Source organism: Hyalella azteca, unplaced genomic scaffold (assembly GCF_000764305.2).
Source record: "Hyalella azteca isolate HAZT.00-mixed unplaced genomic scaffold, Hazt_2.0.2 contig14817, whole genome shotgun sequence".
In the NCBI taxonomy this organism is placed as follows: Eukaryota; Metazoa; Arthropoda; class Malacostraca; order Amphipoda; family Hyalellidae; genus Hyalella; species Hyalella azteca.
This window is the reverse complement of record NW_025944691.1, coordinates 146,022-167,374: the sequence shown is the minus strand read 5'-3', so window position 1 is coordinate 167,374 and position 21,353 is coordinate 146,022. Positions and strand designations below refer to the sequence as shown.

Here is a 21,353-nt window from a genome sequence, read left to right as displayed (position 1 = left end):
CCGCGAGTAAATGAATGATAAATCATGAAAATTATAAATTTAACATTCCCATAAATAACTAATCTTAATTATTATGCGGATTCACAACGTAATACTATAAGAAAGCATGGCTGCGATTATGACTCTACTTAGTTATGTTTTGAGGTATGGTCACAGTGAAAACTAGAGTGAACACAGCATAGTCAGGAGATATTACCGTTTTCACTCTGCAGAGTCATACTCAAAATCTTAACTTGGTAGAATCATCATTAATTTTTTAGATGAGAAGAGAAAACGATAACCAATTCACTCGCCTCTCTACCGGATTTTACTTAAAGTTCAGTGGATTACTAAACATTGAAGTAATCCGCAGCGTTGTCGGTGTCGGCTTCAGGCAGCTTCTGGTGCCTGACTTTGAACTTCGAGAAGATGAGAGCGAAGACTTCGACGTATGGCGCGCAAGTGGCCAGGGGCCATACTTTCAAAACTCGCTAAGTGAACGTAAGTACTTACGCTCTATTTTCTTGTCTATGATTGGTGGATTTTGCTTAAAAGGCCGTCAATGATTGGCTGATGAACTTACGATCTCTTAACTTTTTTTGAAAGTATGGGCCCTGAAGTAGAGTCTCTGTGAACATTCTTAATGTGCCGCAGTTGATTTTACAGCACCGAAGACAAGGCCCAACTAACCAAATTTGCTGGAATGAAGAAAAACGTGCACACAAATGAAAAATATACATATAACTCAGTACTCACTGCAGTGAGTGACAGAGAGCGCATTTTCTCGTCGACGAAAACTTGAGGTCACGGACGGACGGATGGACAGACGGACGGACAGAAAGACAGACAGACGGACATGGCGAGCACAATAGTGCATTTTTCCCATAAATGAGAAAATGCGCTAAAAATGAAAAAATCGGAATAAAAAGGAAAATCGAACATACAATTTCAATGGTACAAGCACTGAGTATACAGGATATTAAGTATTATTTGAACATTGATGGATGACCATCGAACGTATGTTCAAAATTCGCACGTTTTCAGCATAACCTTTAACATCTATAAAAATGTGTAACAGTTGAAGAAGGTGGCTAACTGAGCGTGGCTAACTGCGCTTATGTCCAGCTATTGTAATAATTTTAATAGCTTTCTATCATCTACAATCGTGGTTGCTTAGCACCGTAGTTAAAATTAGAGCCGCGAAAATAATTTTTCCTGTTGATATACGTATGATTATCGAAAAAAGATTAGATATTGTTCTTAAAATCTCCAAATGTATTTACGAATAAGGAAAAAATCTATTCAAATGATACGAAGGCTTGAGTGACTGAGTAAACAAACTTTAGTTGCGAATTATCATGTGGGAATCATGGTGGTTAATGTTGGTCTATATCATATAATCGATTATTATTTAACTTTGAGTGAATATATTTCAATATTCATTCAAAAGGAAGATTGTGAAACTCTCGGGGCAGTTTGCCCTCTTTACGCTTAAGCTGAAGGCATGCGAAATCGAAATCTTAATTTGACAGAGTCATATTCACAGCCATAATTCTGTTGTGAATCTGTTGTAGTTGTGAACTTTTAAAGTGAATCTGTGGGGTAGGAGCCAGTCATTACCCACACAGTAAACCAACAGGATTGTAAATGAAAGAGAATGAAACTGAGATTTTACTGCAAGGCAAATTAACAACAAGGTGGGCTTTGAATATAAGTATTAAGATGGAAAAATAGTGTAAAGAATAATACCCTTGGCAACGTGCGTATCTGCAGCGGGGATCAGCCGAACGATAATGACTAATGAAAAAATTCTGTGCGCGACGTTAACTTCCTAACGGTGTTGCCCAGGTAAAGGTAAATTATAATTGTATTACAAAATGAAAGTCACATAATGTCTAACTCTACAAATCCAAGGTTACAATTGTCACAGATTTTAACTTACGCAGAAGGAGAGGATCGCGAAGAGTAAACCGTTGATAAGCGCGATGAGCGGTCCTAAGAGGACGACCAGCAGGATGTAGCAAAACGTGCGTGACACGTTGTAAGTTATCCGCGAACAGGTCCAAAATATGTCGAGGGATTTCAGTCCTTCGGGCTCGCCCACAATATCGTTCCACATCACCTACAATGAAACGCAACAAATATATTCACAATTTACATTGAAAGATTTTTTGACACTACAACGGTACGTTGCATTGAATGCTGCCAAACAACGGTGTTGTGAGACACCCACTTATAAGTTATAATTAGACGTATCCATAATGTCAAGCGCAAACAAAGTAAGGAGATGAAAATTAAAAAAATTCAACAAATGTGAACACTCGATCTAAGGATGAGTGTCAAACTTGAAAATATTTCTGTTATAGGATTTTGAGACGGCAAACCACGAACGCAAAGTACAATAAATTTTCAATGCGATCTCGATTATAAAATATTGTATAATAACAGGGCTACCACCCACTTCACCCACTACACAAAAACCGTTGATGATCGAAAAGCTTTGGTAGTACTCGTCTCTTGGAGGACAGAAACAAGGCTCTAGTGATTCATGACCGTAAACTCAGACGCTTTACATATATTACAGTGTACACTAGATATCTTTACTCGACTTCGACTACTAGATTAACTGTCGTATTCAATATTCCACCATAATGAAACGTATTGCAATCCAGAACCGCTGTTTACTTCTCAAGTATGACTATTAATCAAGAGAAAAATAATTTCGTACAAGTTAAGAAAATTAAACATGAGCTTAGAAAAATTCAGAAAAGCCAAAAAAATTGTGTTTTATAAAAACAAGTAATTATTATATGGTATGGCGCTCATAACACCTCTGTGGAGGACATCAGACCTTAAGGTGGGGGTTAAGGTTTTTCGGGTCGCGATTCGTCTCGTCATCGCTTCCCATCACCTTCCTTACGCTACTGAAAATCCTGTTGCTCGCCGTTCTTCCATTTGTGTCGTTTATTGGCCCTGTGAGGGTGAAAATTTTTGTCTAATTAAGTGATAGTCAGTAAAGCAAAATGTAGTTGATAGAATTTGAGAGTTGATCCATGTGTAGAGGAAAATGGTTAGGTAAAGATCCGAGGTTTGGTGTTGACAATCAGTTGTAAAATTTTCAGGTTTAATTAATTTAGAAACATAGACTAAAATATTAACTCCTAAAATATTATGTTGTGTTAGAAATGCCCTACAAGCTGTGAAATTCTGCATTTGATTATTCTAATGATGGATAAAGTGGATAAAGAGCCTTGAGACCTCGGTCAGGTATGGCTGAATCCTGCTGATATCTTCACATAGTTGATTCACCGTTATGCCACTCAAAACTAAGATATCAGTCTGAATTTTTGCTCGCTTTCCCAGCTACTTATTTTAAATTTTTAGACAGTAACAAAAATATAAAACTTTTAATAAAAACTGTTATCATGAAGGAAATATTTATATATTATTGCGCATGAATTGTGCTACAGAAATGCTTTTTATGTGAATAATGTTTTTAAATCTATTCTCCACTGATTGCTGCTCACCTGGTTATAGATTTTGTCACCAAAATTTAGTGTGAAAAGTGTATGTTCACTTGTGGAGTGCAAATAGTATATCTAACTATGCGAAGCTAAAATCTTCACAAATATCTATCTATTAAATCGAGATATTTTTTAAAATCATTGGCATGGTATATAGTCAAGACAAGTGTTTCCAGCAGGTATCGTGACGTGTTCCCCACTCTAACCTCGCATATACCAGATTATACCGGCAGCACATAAGCACATGTTGGACTAGATTTCATTATAGTTTAAATATCCACATGAGCAAATAAAAACTATGTGTATTATTTTTTTTAAATTTTGTACCCTTATTGTCAAGTTTTTCATAATTATTTCACTTATTGCTTTATTGTTCAATAGTTTTGGTCGTTTTTCCATCATTCGCTCATTCCAGCAAACTCACCTTCACTCATCGTGCTGGGAAACTGTAGGAGTTTAAATTAAAAAATGTTTATGATCAACAATAATTTTTGTAACTTAAAGCGAAATCCTGCAACAGGTGTTCAGAAATTATTACAAATAAATAAATGCAGTGTAAATATTTCTTATTGCACTCTCATATGTATTTAAGTGCTAAAAGGCCATTGTTTCATAACAGTACTACATGTTACAAATTTATTTGCGAACGTAATTAATCTATGGAATGTCTGTTGAATTTGTTGATTGATTTTTTCTTCAGCATTTTTCCGTAAATATACGAGTATAAAGGGTAATTCGGGCGTGAATGCATAACATTCAATTTACGGATCTAAAATTTTAATCAGTGGGAGAATTGTGATATATAGCAAAACTAGGAAGCAGGATGGACCTAACTTTGAAGTTCGGTTTCTAATTTGTTATGTGCTATTCCAATTCAAAGGATAGAAAATAATTTTGTTTTTCAAACTTTTAAAACGGGTATCACATGAGAGTTTGACGTTATAATCACGGGTTTGAACGTTTGCATCTATTGAACATATATTACAGGTCTGAAGGGATTCGGGATGACGGAATTAGGTGATATAGCAGTGTAGCCTCGAATTGCAGCAACGAAAGCTCGATACGTGCATTAGTTTGATTCCATTTCTTCACAAGGTAAAATTTTTAATTAACTTGCATAATCTTTGTATTCCGATATCTTCCCAAGAATTCGGTTGTGTGACATAATTTACTACAAAATACGTTTTGTAATCCTGCTAAAATATCTTGATGATTTTAAGAAATGTGCTCAGTAATTTAAATTTTAAACGAGTATATTTTTTTATTAAAGCAGAAGTACTTTGTGTCGGCGTAAAATCTAAATTTATTATATAAAAATTTATTATTGCATGACGAAGTCACTTAATATGAATTCAATTTTTGAACATTTTCTATTCCACCTTTATGTTATTTTCAACAATTGCTGAGTTGACGTATGGGCAAAACTAACCTCATACAAAATATATCTACGTCGTCATTCATATTTATTATTTGATGCGATTTAATAGGCTCATTTCTCGTAAAGCATTAAATTTTGAATATAGTTATCGTGTATTTTGATAACAATTATCACTCATAAGTATATATCTTATATCTATTTTTTGCGATTTGCCCAGTACGCACGTATGTACATTTCAGGCCTATTCGAGTTCAACGCATGTGTAACACTAAAATTAACTCAATCAAACAATTTAAATACAACTTAAAAAAAAAAGTAAATCTCGATTTTAATACTTATACCAAGCATCTTATGCGTCTATATTGTAAATTCACAGTTTATAGCACTCTTTATAACACGTATCAAAAACCGATCATGCTGCTTCATTTGTCAAACTAGAAGCTCTTTGGCGCGTCGAAAAATGTGTCAAAAGTTTATTCTCTACATCAAATAATGAAATCATAGAAATGATTTCATTATTTCTTTCATTTCATTATTATTATTTCATTATTATTTTTCATTATTTCTATGATTTTTTTTCATGTATCAATTGGTACACAAATACCAATTAATTTTCTGCACTGTTTGGTTCATATCGGCCCACTTGGGCGCTTCAAAAGAGGCGTATCAATGCTACGAGCCGAAAGCTAATCACCATTTGGATAACATTGCCTGTTCACGTTTTAGCGCATTTTCTCATTTGTGGAAAAAATGTCCATCTGTCCGTCCGTCTGTCCGTCCGTGACGTCACGTTTTCGTCGGCGAGAAAATGTGCTCTCTGTCACTCACTGCAGTGAGTACTGAGTTACATTTTTACCGCATTTTCTTATTTATGGAAAAAATGCACTGTTGTGCTCGCCATGTCCGTCCGTCCGTCCGTCCGTCTGTCCGTCCGTCTGTCCGTCCGTCTGTCTGTCCGTTCGTCTGTCCGTTTGTGACTTCACATTTTCGTCGACGAGAAAATGCGCTCTCTGTCACTCACTGCAGTGAGTACATGAGTTATATTTTTTGAGTTTGCGAATGCCGGTAATGTGGTGACAGTTGATATGACTGAGCATAACCGACGCGAGGGGGAAGCCGAACTGAGGTAGATAACCAGAGGCGAGAACATCGCCGAGATCATATCAGTTGCAATCAGTTCGCTGATAACGCCTTCGCCGGCTGCATGTCAGTCATTCACAGAAAAAAAATAAAAGTATTTGAAGATGAAAAGCCCTTGAAAAGAAACATAAGTGACAGGACAATACAAATAACTATTGAAATTAGGAGTGCGTCATTGCTTAAATTGCATATAAAGAAGGAATTCGAAAGTGAAGAAAATACTACAAAAATTCATTTTACTCGTATCTTCGTTGAGAATGTTACAGAGCTCAGCTTATTCATCGGTTCAGAACTAAAGAAAATAACTTATAATTATACGGACGACTAAACATACACTGTGGAGATTTGAACCTAAAATGAGATAAATACGGCAAGGTAAGTTAAAAGAAAATCTATACTAAAAACTTAAAGCAAATGAAAAGAATAAGCTTTATAATAATAATAATAATAATAAAAATAATAATAATATTAATAATATAACAACAATGATAATAATAATATTAATATTAATAGCGGTTTCAGCGTTTAGTAGGCCGTAGGCCTGTCGCCGATTCTTAACATCGCAGAACATTCACAGCATTTTGCGGTCTCGAACTCGCAACTCACTGCTACAATTCAGCTGTGCTTAACCGCCCCTCTCTGCTCCAATCTTTGGTACTCTGAATTGTAACCACTGGGCCACTCAGCTAGGTCATTATTTTGACTAAATGTACCGGAACTTAGAACTCACTTCGTATGAACATAAAAAACTAAGACTACTAAATGTAGAATTTCTAGGCAACATTCAAGATTAACTTGCAGGCATTCTCACGGCTCTGATCTTACAAGTTTTTCTCATCGGTTTATTGGACCTATTGAATATCAGTCTATCGAAAGGCCTAGCCAAGAACAGCGACTAGGTTTATTTTTGAAAACAAAAGCTACTCAAAACTAATATTACAACAGCTATTCAGGTACGCCTCAACTCTTTACTTAGAGATGTAAATGATATTATTTTTGCTCTGAACCGCAGCATTTCCAAACTGTTCTGGAATTGCGTTTCTTAAAATTTTTCTAATTAAACGTTCCCTCACATCGTCTGCACTGTACATCTCCGTGGTATATTAGCCTCTTCTGTTCTCAAAACCTCTCGGTATCATCAGCAGTGATGCATCAGTCGTGATGCATTAGTCGGTATCATCAGTCGTGATGCATCAGTCGGTATCATCAGTCGTGCTGCATCAGTTGGTATCATCTGTCATGATGCATCAGTTGGTATCATCAGTCGTGGTGCATCAGTCGGTATCATCAGTCGTGATGCATCAGTCGGTCATCAGTTGGTATCATCAGTCGTGATGCATGAGGGTATCATCAGTCGTGATGCATCAGTCAGTATCATCAGTCGTGATGCATGAGGGTATCATCAGTCGTGATGCATCAGTTGGTATCATCAGTCGTGATGCATCAGTCGGTATCATCAGTCGTTATCATCAGTCGGTATCATCAGTCATGGTGCATCAGTCGGTATCATCAGTCATGGTGCATCAGTGGGTATCGCTAATTCCATCGACACACGTAGCGGACCACACATTTCTATATATGCGTCAATGGACCACACATTACCATATGTGTCAATGGACCACACATTTCCATAAATTTATCAGGCCCTTGTCTATCACTTGCAATACGTATTTCATGAATTTTATATCCGTTTCTACTTATTATTCTTTGCTCAACAATTATTTTTCTTGATTTTACATACATTTTTCATTTAAATTTCATACATTATTGGAATTTATAGGGCAGACTATGTAACCAAACTAAAGACAAACAGTAAATATTATTGGGAATAAATATGATATTTATTATTCGATATGTAGCGTCACTTCAACGCTTATTTTGACGCAAGAAAACCAAGACAATTTTTGTTTCTAAAATAATTTTTTATTCTGGATGTATTTAGTCGCACCATCAAGTAAAATATTATTTTTTAGAGAAAGGTCGTCTGGATGACACGAGCACAATTTTTTCCTGATCCATTGCTGGAATAAGAACATATGTGAGTAGCAATTATAGTGCTGGGCCTATACTTTCAAACTCGCTGAGTGAACGTAAGTACTTACGCTCTATTTTCTTGTCTATGATTGGTGGCTTTTGCTTGAAATGCCGTCAATGATTGGCTGATGAACTTACGATCTCTTAACTTTTTTTGAAAGTATAGGCCCTGGCCATGTTATTGGGTCGTTAACCTACTAACCTACTCATGTATGGGGTTCGCCAATTATTAACATCAGCCTGAAAAAATTGGATTCGAATTGTCGGGTCAACTCGAAGAGTGCCTATTATTTTTAATTGGATATTGATCAGCCAGGCATTGGTAGTGATCTTGCAATGAAAACTCAACTCGATGAAACACGAAGAGCTTACTCATATGAAAATCCCAATAATGCGTAAGTACTAGGACTAGCATCACTGATAAAAAAATATAACTATAACTCAGTACTCAATGCAGTGAGTGACAGAGAGCGCATTTTCTCGTCGACGAAAACTTGATGTCACGGACGGACGGACAGACGGACAGACAGACAGACAGACAGACAGACAGACGGACATGGCGAGTACAATAGTGCATTTATTTCATAAATGAGAAAATGCGCTAAAAATAGGTCATTATATGTTCACAAAAACTACAAAACTGAATCAATATTCTGACGAAGATGCAAATAAATTGTTATAACAATTGTAGAACTTCTTTTCTGTTGTAAAACTATACGTAAATTCAACGTACGCGGAATGGGAAAATGATTACGCTTTCTGTAGTCTTACTGATGTGAACATTAAGGTTTTCGGGACAAGCTTTTTTCTTTAAAGATTATTGACTTTATGACTTTTGGGCAAACACTGGGCAGGGTGGCCCAGTGGTTACAGTTCAGAGTACAGAGATTGGAGCAGAGAGGCGCGGGTTCGATCCCAGCTCTGTGCGCCAGTTTCTGGTCAGAATCGGCGAGGAGGCCGGGCGGTTAAGCACAGCAAAATTGAAGCAGTGAGTTGCGAGTTCGAGACCGCAAAATGCTGTGAATGCTATGCAATGTTAAGAATCGGCGACAGGCCTGCGGCCTACTAAACGCAGAAACCGCTATTTTTTCTATTTTTTTTTTTTCTTCCGTCGCAATGGCAGCAGACGTCACAGCGCTGCAATCGTTCCGCAGTTAATATACCAGAGATGTCGAAATCGTTTATTCTATGCGGTGCTATGTAATTTACTTTAACGGTTTAGATGTCACTGCGGCTAAATTCTATTTGATGGTAATAATATAGCCTAGGAAATATTCCTTTACTGGCAAACAGTACGGGTTTTCTCATAGGATTGTGTGGGGTACAGAAGAGGTTCGTCTTGCTAACCACCGTGGGGATTGGTGGCTTGAAGCAACCGAGTAACGGGGAATCTAAGGTAACACAGCGAGGAAAAGTAACCGTATTATCCACGCAACCGTGTTATCCACGAAACCGTGTTATCCGCGCACCGTATTATCCACGCAACAGTGTTATCCACGAAACAGTGTTATCCCCGCAACCGTGTTATTCACTCAACCGTGTTATCCAAGCAACCGTGTTATCTACACAAAAGTGTTATCCACGCAACCCGCGTTATCCACGCAACCGTGTTATCCCCGCAACCGTATTATCCACGCAACCGTGTTATTCACTCACCCGTGTTATCCACACACCCGTGTTATCCACGCACCCGTGTTATCCACGCAACCGTGTTATCCGCGCAACCGTGTTATCCACGCAACTGTGTTATCCCCGCAACCGTATTATCCCCGCAACCGTATTATCCACGCAACCGTGTTATTCACTCAACCGTGTTATCCACACACCCGTGTTATCCAAGCAACCGTGTTATCCCCGCAACCGTGTTATCCTCGAACCGTGTTATCCGCGCAACCGTGTTATCCGCGCAACCGTGTTATCCACGCACCCGTGTTATCCACGCACCCGTGTTAATCACTCAACCATGTTATCCACGCACCGTGTTATCCACGCAACCGTGTTATCCACGCAACCGTGTTATCCAAGCAACCGTGTTATCCCGCAACCGTGTTATCCTCGAACCGTGTTATCCGCGCAACCGTGTTATCCGCGCAACCGTGTTATCCACGCACCCGTGTTATCCACGCACCCGTGTTAATCACTCAACCATGTTATCCACGCACCCGTGTTGTCCACGCAACCGTGTTATCCACGCACCCGTGTTATCCACGCAACCGTGTTATCCACGCAACCGTGTTATCCACGCAACAGTGTTATCCACGCAATCGTGTTATCCACACAACAGTGCTATCCACGCACCCGTGTTATCCGCGCACCCGTGTTAATCACTCAACCGTGTTATCCACGCAACCGTGTTATCCACGCAATAAGAGGACATATTTTATCACGAACAATTCTTCACTTCATAAGCATGGAAACTTCGGTTCATTGTTCAAACGCAGCCTTTGAATGAAGTGCGACAATAGTTCAATTCTTGCAGCATAGTGGGACATACGACAATGGTATCCACGATACCAATGTAGGCTTCGAACACACGGATAAACAGCAACAAGTATGCATAAAAATGTATAGGCGTCAATATTAATTTCTAAAATCCTCAAAATTTTTATATGACCTTACACATTTCAATGCCAACTCCATACTAAATTTCGTGGTAAAGAACAGCCACATGTTATGGACCAGCTATTACATAGTAAATTTCGTGCTAAAGAAGAGCCACTTGTTATGGACCAGCTATTATTTTCAAAACACTTCCCATTGTTGACGCCTATATACCTTAACATTTTGTGCAAATTCAATATGACGGCTATAGCCATCAGATAGCGTGGAGATGTTAAAACTACATAATAATATAATAAATATATAATAATAAAGTAGGTTCCCCTAGGTTGCCCTGGATATAACTGTTATAAAACTATATAACTGTTTGTATATATAATAATAAACTACATAATATATGTATAAGCACACACAAGGGAAACAATGGGGTCATCGATTCTTCTCAGCTCCGTTTGCTGAACTCATTCCAACCATTTTCTGTTTTCTGACTTGGTTGCAACCAATTTCAGTGCACACCAGTAACGAGCTTCCACATGATATCGTGCAACACGCCATCATCAAGTCACATTTTCAATGCATAGGCTCATTCCAGTTTGCTATTGCCTACGCCGAGAAAGTTCTACATTTCAGACGACTCTTGTCATTGACTCGAGATGGGAACGGAGGGAGAGAAGTGTTGCTAGCGTGTCTAAGTGATAAGTCGAAGAAAAAGTATTCCAGATACAAGTCAACTTTATTCCACATAAACAAATGTGAATAAACACCCTACCATCGTTTAGGTGTTTCAGACTATCATATTATCCTCATAATTAGACACCCAAAAAATCCATCATCACCTATAAAATCCGAATATTTGATCTTATTAGGAAAAATCCACGTTCCAACAGCAAAATATATTTATTTAGCTTCTGTTTAGTCTTTAGTCTTTTTTAGTCTTTAGTTTAGTCTTTAGTTTAGTCTTTATTGAAGTCTTTTTTAGCTTAGTTTAGTCTTTATTGAATTTAGTCCCTAAATTCTCAGTCCAGCTATGCTGTCTTCAGCTCATCAGTTATTCATATTAGAGTTGGTGGTGTCACTAATGCTACCAGGGGGCACGAAAGGGGGGCAAGTGTCCGGCCGCTTCCACAAGGTGAGTGATGTTGGTGTACGGTGCATTTAAAACTTGTCGAAATTGGTCTTGATAATAGATTATTGAATCGTCCAGAGCAATTAAATAGTTATAATAGTGCAGCTGGTATATTGAAGAGCATAAATGCCTAACGGAGGGTAAAATATGATAGATTAAAACCGAAAGTTTAACTCTGAGTGGTTTATCCCGAATAGGGTTTAAAATACCCCCGACAGGAATCACTCAATTATCTTTAAGGTGGCACCTCTACACTGTTAGAAAAATTACCGTTAACGGTATTACCGGCATTTCAGTGGCCGGTCGGCACGTGAAAAGAAACACCGTGTCGCCGTTTTTATTTTAATTTAACACTATAAATCCGTAAAACATCTGATAAAAACGGCGAAACAGTTTATTTTCACGGGGTGACCGGCCACTAGGATGCCGGTGGGACCGTTTTTTCACCGTTTTTTCTAACAGTGTATACACCTCGCTAATATTCTTGACCATTTTCAACAATATACGTCAAGGACATATAATTTTCGAATACATATAAAATACATATGACTTACGAATATAAATAAAAAATGTCATTAGTGCGTTAAATGAGCTATAAATATATATTATATCTAAATATATACAATTTCAATCTATATTTATGTATATAGTATATACATTTGTCGTAAACGACAAAATCTGTGAAAGGAGTAACATCACCAATGTCAAAGGTTACAAATAAGTGATACATTTTTAAAATAAACGAGTAGATTAATATTGCAGGATGAAGTACAGCAGCAATAAATACAGCAGCAATAAGTACAGCAGCAATAAATACAGCATTAATTGGGTAGCAAGGAGAAAAAGTTCTCTCTTCACTGCGCGGGCAGGAGCTTTGCACATCTAAAACTTTAAGATGGGCTGCAATTATAATATTCCCTCATTCATTATAAACAAATTTTTACTAATTGAAAATGAAATTAAGCCTATCCTCCTATAGACCCCATGACGAATGCTAGAAGTTATTATCAGTAATGGTGTCAGCAATTAGAAAAAAAGCTTAATCAGAATTCTGTCCACTTTTTCTATCCCTTAAATGCAATGTGAATCATAAATGATAGAAACCAAGACGTCAAACTTTTGCCTATAAATGCTAATCTAATCAGACTCATTGTATAAAGGATTATACATAAAAAGCAACGAAACGTGTTAAATCGGTGTTGCTTGGTGCCTAAAAGTGGCAAGGCATACTCTCAACATTAGTAAGCGCGTGCATTTATTGGCTTATAAATTATAATCATCTAATTTACGGTGTTGACAATTGAAGATTCTTCAATTGTCAATTCTTCTTCTTTCTACACTACATTTGAATACAATACTTCTTTCTACAATTTCTTCAATTGTGTTCTTCTTTCTACAATACATTTGAATTAAATACCGTTCTCGTTCTTCAGGTTGTCGGGAACTTCGTGGAGAATAATTGCTTTCTGGCGACCGCAGCGCCAGGCTCGACGGCGCTAGGCCTGCGTACCACCTGCAGTCTCGCGTGCCTGCAGACCGTCAACTGCCGCTTTTTCTGCAGCCTCAAGAGTATGTAACGTTAGTTATTCCAACTTAATTAACCCGATCATTGTTTCAAACAATTTCTCACTTCATAACTCATACTGGACTGCGAGACTGCGTCCTCACTTCATAACACATACTGGAGTAACAACATAAGTCGTATACGGTGTACAACAATTTTATTCATATACAACAGTTGTTCATTTGTCTTCATTCGTCGCAAGTTGTAGGTTTTTAGTTTATTACTTTTTCACGGTCTTATCAACTTAGCAGAAGCAAGTCCTCTTAGTGGAGGTCTTAGCAGAAGCAAGTCCTCCATGTAAATTTAATTCAAGTGGTCTTAACTTGAAATTTTTATTCATGAACTAATATCTTTGGTGGATAACTATGGCATTCAATTATTCCATTGCAATCCGTAATAAAACGAAGTTAAATTTTAGCTCATGAAAATAATTCAACTTATGGAAACTTATTAAGTAAAAATGCAACATTTTCTTGATCAATTTGATGTAAATAAAATTTTAGTCCTGCGTAGTTAGGCTCCGATATTACTCTTATTATTGCCTCTGTTGAGCCAGGAGATACAGACTGGATCGACTGGCGTTGGGCGTAGGATATGGATAGGTGCCGTCTCCCTTGCCAAAAAATTCGCCAAGAAAAAATTTATTTCTGTCGGAATGTTTTCCGTAATAATGTTCGAATAGATAGGATTTTACTTTTTATTTGGCATCAACAGTAAAGAATATGATATTAATATAATTCGTTATTTAGCTGTGCCTCAAGATTGAATGCCTTTTTTTTAATTGAAGGAAGGCATTGATGTACTGTATTTGATTGTTTTACTGGAATCGACTTGTCAACAGGTACAGGTACATGCGCGCTGTTCAAAGCGTTCGTCGCCGTGCGTTGGCAGGGTGATCCCGTTTCAACAACAGGAACAAAGTACGACGCTTGCTACACATCGTGGGGGGACCCCCGGGACATCGTGAAGACAAACTCACCATTCGATTCCTCCACTCTTCTAGCAGGATTCTCCACTAAGCCTGCTACCGATGGATACGCCTGCGCACCCCCTGCATACTTTGCTACGCAGAACTTATCAAACAGCTACTCGCAGATAGACCTGGAACAGACAACACGAGTACGGACAGTGATCGCAGCCACGGCTTACTACAATCACATTTCTGACATGGATGTGATCCTTAGCAACACGAGCGACTTTACCCTCGGAAAGAAATTAGGACGAGTTTACGGAGGCACGCCGGCATGGTCAACGTACACTTTTAACCCCAATACCAACGTGGCAGGACGGTACATCACTTTCTTCCAGGCCAAAGCTAATTACCATGGCTACGCCGATATACAAATTATTCCAACGCCTTGAGCCTCTTCTGCCATATTCTCTGCCAGCTGTCGCCAAATGACATGGTTAGCAGCGATCGATATTTCACATTAGCACTCAGCAAAGGCACATTCATTAACGACTCGTGAGCTTATGGACCATATGAAGAACAATCAAGAAAATTGGCGCAGTGCCAAAAAGAAAAGTTGAAACTAATTCCGCTAATATGCGGAATCTGTGTCAATTATGCGGAATCTGTGTCAATTATGCGGAATCTGTGTCAATTATGCGGAATCTGTGTCAGTATTGTGAAGATATCATTAACTATAGTAAAATGTCCATGATAGTTCCAAAGGTTCTGATAAAGCCCAACAATACCGGAGGTCCAGATGAAGTCTAACAATGCACAATACCACAACACCAGTCACCAGCATTCCAGATGACATGTAAGCCCATTTAAAAGAGCTAAAATTACTAGCAAATAGCCGTTCTCAGCCACTGCCTACACCTCCTATCACTTAACAAACATAATTATTTCATGGCCGTACCACTACATTCTCCACTTAACCTATTTTATTAGCTGCTATAAAGCTCAAGAGACTGGTATGTGTGGAGGTGGGGCCAAGATGGGTTTGGTAAATCAAGTCACTGTGGTTAACTCGGGAGCAGCGGGGAAGGAAGTTGGGAAGGTAAATTGGCCAGTTTGGTGAACTCACAGGTTTGTAAATGTAATTTTTATTTGCAGAAAATGAACCGAAGCTTTCGTGACATAACGAAAGGTAGTGTTTAAAAAGTCATTTTCAGCTGGAAAGTGTCCAGTATTTTTTTGCGCCGAGTTACCTTACTAACGTTTTGAGGGTTACGCAAGAGAAGCAAAAGTTCATTTTTGTACCGTAATTTTTACTACAAATTGGCAAAAACTTACGCTCATGGATATAAATCATTAACTCCTAGGCTGATTTTATTGTCAGTTTAGGCTGGGCATCTAAGCTACAATTAAGGAGTAGCAAACGAATTGAATTTGTAATTAGTGGCGCATGGCTGCGCTCTCTTAAATCGAGCAGCAGTTTCCGATCAAGCAGAGTCTATTTATTCAGTTTAGTGTATAGGTATACAACGCCGCTAAGTTACCTTCTAATTATTTGTAACGTAAGACGGTGCTTATTTTGCTTTGTACAACATTACTTCATGATTACAGGCAGTTAATTACGTCTTTATCACAGGCAGGGCACATGTTTTTCCCTTATTTAATAGCATGCTGGGGCACCTGCTGAATTATTAGTGTTTTCCTGAAAATGTTTGTAACGCCTTTCTCGAAGAACGCTACACCTAGAACGGTTCAGCACTAGTTGACACCTCCTGACGTACTGAGCTCTAGGCTTAAAAGGAGGTTCAATAATTTTGTACTAATTAAGTTTCTTCGTTTAATATTGAAGGAACTAACAGTTGCAATTATTGAATATATCTGAAAAAACACGAAAAATGAATACATAATACAAATTTTAGCACGGTTATGACAAATGTAAGAGAATCTCAAAATTGCACCAGAAAATACATAAAAAGCTTATGAACTAGGAACACTGAACAGGTAAAGCGACCCTGGTCGAGGACAGAGCAAAAGTGGCCGGCGGAGATTCAGTCCGTAAATTGCATACTCTAGCAAGTGTTGCCATATGGGCATTTCGCACTACATAATCGCTAAATTAATGAGCTGCGGCTACAATGTTGCTAACAAAAAGAAAGGCTTAAAATTCTGTATTTGAAGCTGACATTTATACTAATATTCTTCACAAATTGTCTAGAATTTGAAAGGCTTTAAAATATACGGACACGTGTAGATAAAAGCTATTCAATAGGGGAATCTCGAGCAAATTAGAAACTTGAATATTTCAGCGTGCTTTTTTCCAGCCTAAATTCTAAATTAAAATTCAATACTGAAGGGTTCGTAGGTAACTAAGGCGACATTTGTCGAATAAAATGATCCGTAATTAAACTTGCTCGTTTGGAGAACCACTTCAAAAGCGCCGATATCGCACCTGTTTTCACGTAAATATATAAAGAAAGTGTAACTGATTAGCACACATTATCAGATACACAATTTATATGATAAACAAAAAGCCTTATTATCTACTTTACGACAATTTGCGTACTTTCCACCCTACATGCGTTCTTCAATTGGTCACTCTGCGGAGTTTCTTCCCACACTTTAATAACTTATAAGCGTTCCTCAAACTGTCACTTGGCTTCGTCTTTTACCACCCTGTATAACTTATAGCGTTCTTCGAACTGTCACTTGACTTCGTCATTTACCACCCTGTATAACTTATAAGCGTTCTTCGAACTGTCACTTGGCTTCGTCTTTTACCACCCTGTATAACTTATAAGCGTTCTTCAAACTGTCTCTTAGCGTCGTCTTTTACCACCCTGTATAACTTATAAGCGTTCTTCGAACTGTCTCTTAGCGTCGTCTTTTACCACCCTGTATAACTTATAAGCGTTCTTCAAACTGTCACTTGGCTTCGTCTATTACCACCCTGTATAACTTATAAGCGTTCTTCAAACTGTTACTTGGCTTCGTCTTTTACCACCCTGTATAACTTATAAGCGTTCTTCAAACTGTTACTTGGCTTCGTCTTTTACCACCCTGTATAACTTATAAGCGTTCTTCGAACTGTCACTTAGCGTCGTCATTTACCACCCTGTATAACTTATAAGCATTCTTCGAACTGTCACTTAGCGTCGTCTTTTACCACCCTGTAAACTTATAAGTGTTTTTCAAACTGTCACTTGGCTTCGTCTTTTACCACCCTGTATAACTTATAGCGTTCTTCGAACTGTCACTTGACTTCGTCATTTACCACCCTGTATAACTTATAAGCGTTCTTCGAACTGTCACTTGGCTTCGTCTTTTACCACCCTGTATAACTTATAAGCGTTCTTCAAACTGTTACTTGGCTTCGTCTTTTCTTACCACCCTGTATAACTTATAAGCGTTCTTCGAACTGTCACTTAGCGTCGTCATTTACCACCCTGTATAACTTATAAGCATTCTTCGAACTGTCACTTAGCGTCGTCTTTTACCACCCTGTAAACTTATAAGTGTTTTTCAAACTGTCACTTGGCTTCGTATTTTTCCACCCTGTATAAGCGTTCATTAAGCGGTAAAATGGGCTTCTCCTGCATGTTTTGCATTCATAATCTTAGTCCTAAGCTATCATATCCAGTATTTGGACATTTTCTCCAAGATTTACAACCGATTGGTCATTAGGCAAGCGAAACTTGAACTCCACAAATGAAATGTCAACAGAACTTTTTCAATCATCATTGGGTTTTGAATGAACTCATTTCAATCTTTCAACGATTGTCTGAAAATAAAATTTAAAAAAATCGTCAACATTTTAATCTACCAATAAGTTCGAATTTGGAAAGAATAAAAATAAACAATGTACAATCGAAACCAAGTACAATGTAGTTGAAGCATATTATTCTCATTGTCTCGCTATTGATGTGAAAAGTTCAAAGTTTTAATTCTGACACAATATGGAGCATAAATTGCTTAAAATTCTATCGCAATTCATTATATATGATGTAGGTTTGCTGTTGAAATGCTCCTAGGGGGAGATTCTCTACAATAGCCAGCTTATTTCAAAGTTTCATCAACATTATATTGATGATTATTCCATATTGATCTAGCATTGAATGACCTTTCTTCAGTTTACATTCCTTTAACTCAACTACTCAACCGAACGTGATCGGAAAAGGAATTTTCCTTTCACGTAGATTATTGATATCGAGAGCTATCGGGTCTAGCTGCCGGAATGAAGCTCACTAACTGGTAGTTTTCTCCCATATAACTAGCTTCAAGTTTGTTATAATGATGTCAGCTGGGCCAATGAGATATCAAATAATGCTCATAAATCAGACATCAAGTAGGTTGTCCAGACGTCAAGCAGGCTGTCCAGCTATCAAACAGGCTGTCCAGCTACCAAAAAGGCTGTCCAGAAGTCAAGCAGGCTGCCCAGCTATCAAACAGGCTGTCCAGGAGTCAAGCAGGCTGTCCAGACGTCAAGCAGGCTAGGCCCAGCTATCAAACAGGCTGTCCAGGAGTCAACAGGCTGTCCAGGAGTCAAGCAGGCTGTCCAGACGTCAAGCAGGCTGCCCAGCTATCAAACAGGCTGTCTAGGAGTCAAGCAGGCTGTCCAGGAGTCAAGCAGGCTGTCCAGACGTCAAGCAGGCTGACCAGACGTCAAGCAGATTGTCAAACGTCAAAAAGGATGTCAAACACGGAAAGAGAAGGTTTCCTCGGTAGGATGTTACAGTAAACACAAAATAGGAGTTTTTATTAAAGTAACCCGTTAAAACTAAATATTATGATTACAATAACAGGTTAATAGCAGAGTTAAATGATTGTTGTAACAAATTTATAACCGAGTTTAATGATTTCAATGGCACATTATAGTGATTTACATTCAAATATTCAATTTTTATATAATACTATTTACATCGAGTTCATTGATTTATATTACAGATTTACAACCGAATCGTATGATCTAAAAAAGCTTGAAATGAATTTGCAAAATAACACTATTTACAAATAGTCCTACGCCTACTCGAACAGTAGAGACGTAATTGAACTTTTTTACTCGAAAACTAACCAACTAACTGTGTCCTCGAAAACAACTTTTCGTCTTCCATGAAACGCTGGAAGGCCTGCAAACTATTCAATGGATGTCTATATACTATATAAAAGGACGCTTCGTACAATATCATTCTCAACGATCTCTTTTTATAGGTTCTTACAAAATTCTTTTAGCGGAATTCTGTCGGACCAGGAGAGCCTGATCCATTTTTATCTATCGGGGGGTATTTTTTGAGTTCGGGCAGTCGTTTACTCCGCAATTTTCTTTGAAAATAAAAACAAACTGCAATGTGCAAACGGGCGGCAATCAGCAAATGGAACTTTTTCTTTCTATCTCCGGTGCTTGGTTTAGAAGCAGCAGTTGTTTGCGGTGCGGATCGGCATTGACAAAACGTATTTCAGGATGCGCTTGTTCTAAAGATTCCGTTCTCAAGACATGAAACTGTGTTAAAAACTTATACTGTGTTTAAAACTTGCTCAATGTGTGCTGGGTTTATGTGTCACTATCACGACGAGTAGGAGTTTGAAGACAATAGAATGACAGTTCAATCTTTTAGGAGTAGAAAAATTGTGTAAACCCAGAAAATTTTTATTTGAACTACATTTTTAGAGCGCCGTGACGAAGAAAGAATTCTGCACTGAAAATTGTGCTGCGTCTCGTGGTCAGTTTTGGCCCAACTATTTGTAAGCAAAAAGCTGTTCTAGAGTTTTTCTAATGAAAGAGTTCGTTCTTTTCTCAGGGGCCTAAATTTCATTTTAAAAGTCATCCGAGTTCAGATTCTCTCTTTTTTTGTGATCTCCTCTCGCGTTACTGTTTTCCAAATTCAAAACATTTATTTTATTATAAGCAGTTTTACTTTATTATTGCAGTACTCAATATAATTAAAATTATTATTTATATACAATTAATTTTTAAGACATTTTAAAAAAATTCCCTATCAGCTGTTAATTAAATTTCAAGACTAATTATTGATATTTAGCTGTTAAATGGAACTCCAAAAATAAGGTTTTGTGCGAGTTACTGTTTTTCAGGTAGGGTAACGTGGGGCAGCGCGCCCCCCACTTTTTTTAAACTAAATTTTTGATGAAGTTTTAATTGATACGTGGTGGTTCTTTGTTTTGTTTAAAGGTGCAACTAATGAGGAATGTATGATGTGAATTAGACGCCTATAGAGTTATTCAATTTTTAATGAAATACTAAAACAGTTATTCGCAAAGAACTTAATAACGCAAACACTTAGCAAAACGTAAATCCGTACACTTCATCCCAGTGAAACTGTCGACCGGCGGTAGAGAACACGGACCAATATCTGCCATACTTAGCGAGAAACCCGCTATGGGCCCGTGACCCGCAGTGGGCTCGCTGCCCCATGTTACCCTACATGCAAAATCGTATTCTGTGTCAGAATTTATTCAATCTTCTCTGAAATGTTATATTGAGCCGAACGTAGAAGTGCATGTCATGTAAGAAAGAATCCTATTCAAATAGCTACCAAAATCTCAATATTTGTCACATATCTTCTAGGACGATTTCATTGTTAATTATGAATAATATATAGGCAATCAACTTCAATCTACGCCACTCAAACAATCATTGTTCGTCCGGGTCAGTTCAATAAGAACATTTACTGGATTAACTTTATTAGATTAAAGTGGCTTGCATTCAATAATTTTCATTCATGTAATGTAAGAAATCACTTTCTTATAACTGATATTTGGAATTTAATTCAATTTCTTCGAATAATTTTAATTTCACTGAAATAGCTGAAATATTCCAAACAATATTTTCCATACTTAACGTACTTCTCTTACTTAACTTACGTTATTCTCTTGGTCCTTAAGTTCGTGAATTTCAGGCATGTCACGTCAGTGTGGCCAATCGAATGGCGTCAGTGTAGCCAACCGGCATCTGAATGACGTCAGTGTGGCCAATCGAATGACGTCAGTGTAGCCAACCGGCATCTGAATGACGTCAGTGTGGCCAACCGGCATCTGAATGACGTCAGTGTAGCCAACCGGCATCTGAATGATGTCAGTGTGGCCAACTGGCATCTGAATGACGTCAGTGTGGCCAATTGGCATCTGAATGA

The 21,353-nt window shown here is 37.9% G+C and overlaps 1 protein-coding gene across 1 annotated transcript; it reads right to left on the bottom strand.

Annotated features, from left to right (window-relative positions):
* Positions 1–329: 329 nt before the first annotated feature.
* Positions 330–3,964, bottom strand: LOC125179064 (caveolin-3-like). Its single transcript, XM_047884196.1, has 5 exons — positions 3,928–3,964; positions 2,831–2,952; positions 1,922–2,101; positions 575–677; positions 330–421 (listed from the first exon to the last, which is right to left on the bottom strand). The coding sequence occupies exons 1-5, from the start codon at positions 3,935–3,937 to the stop codon at positions 330–332; spliced, it is 507 nt and encodes a 168-aa protein (XP_047740152.1). The 5' UTR covers positions 3,938–3,964.
* Positions 3,965–21,353: the final 17,389 nt, after the last annotated feature.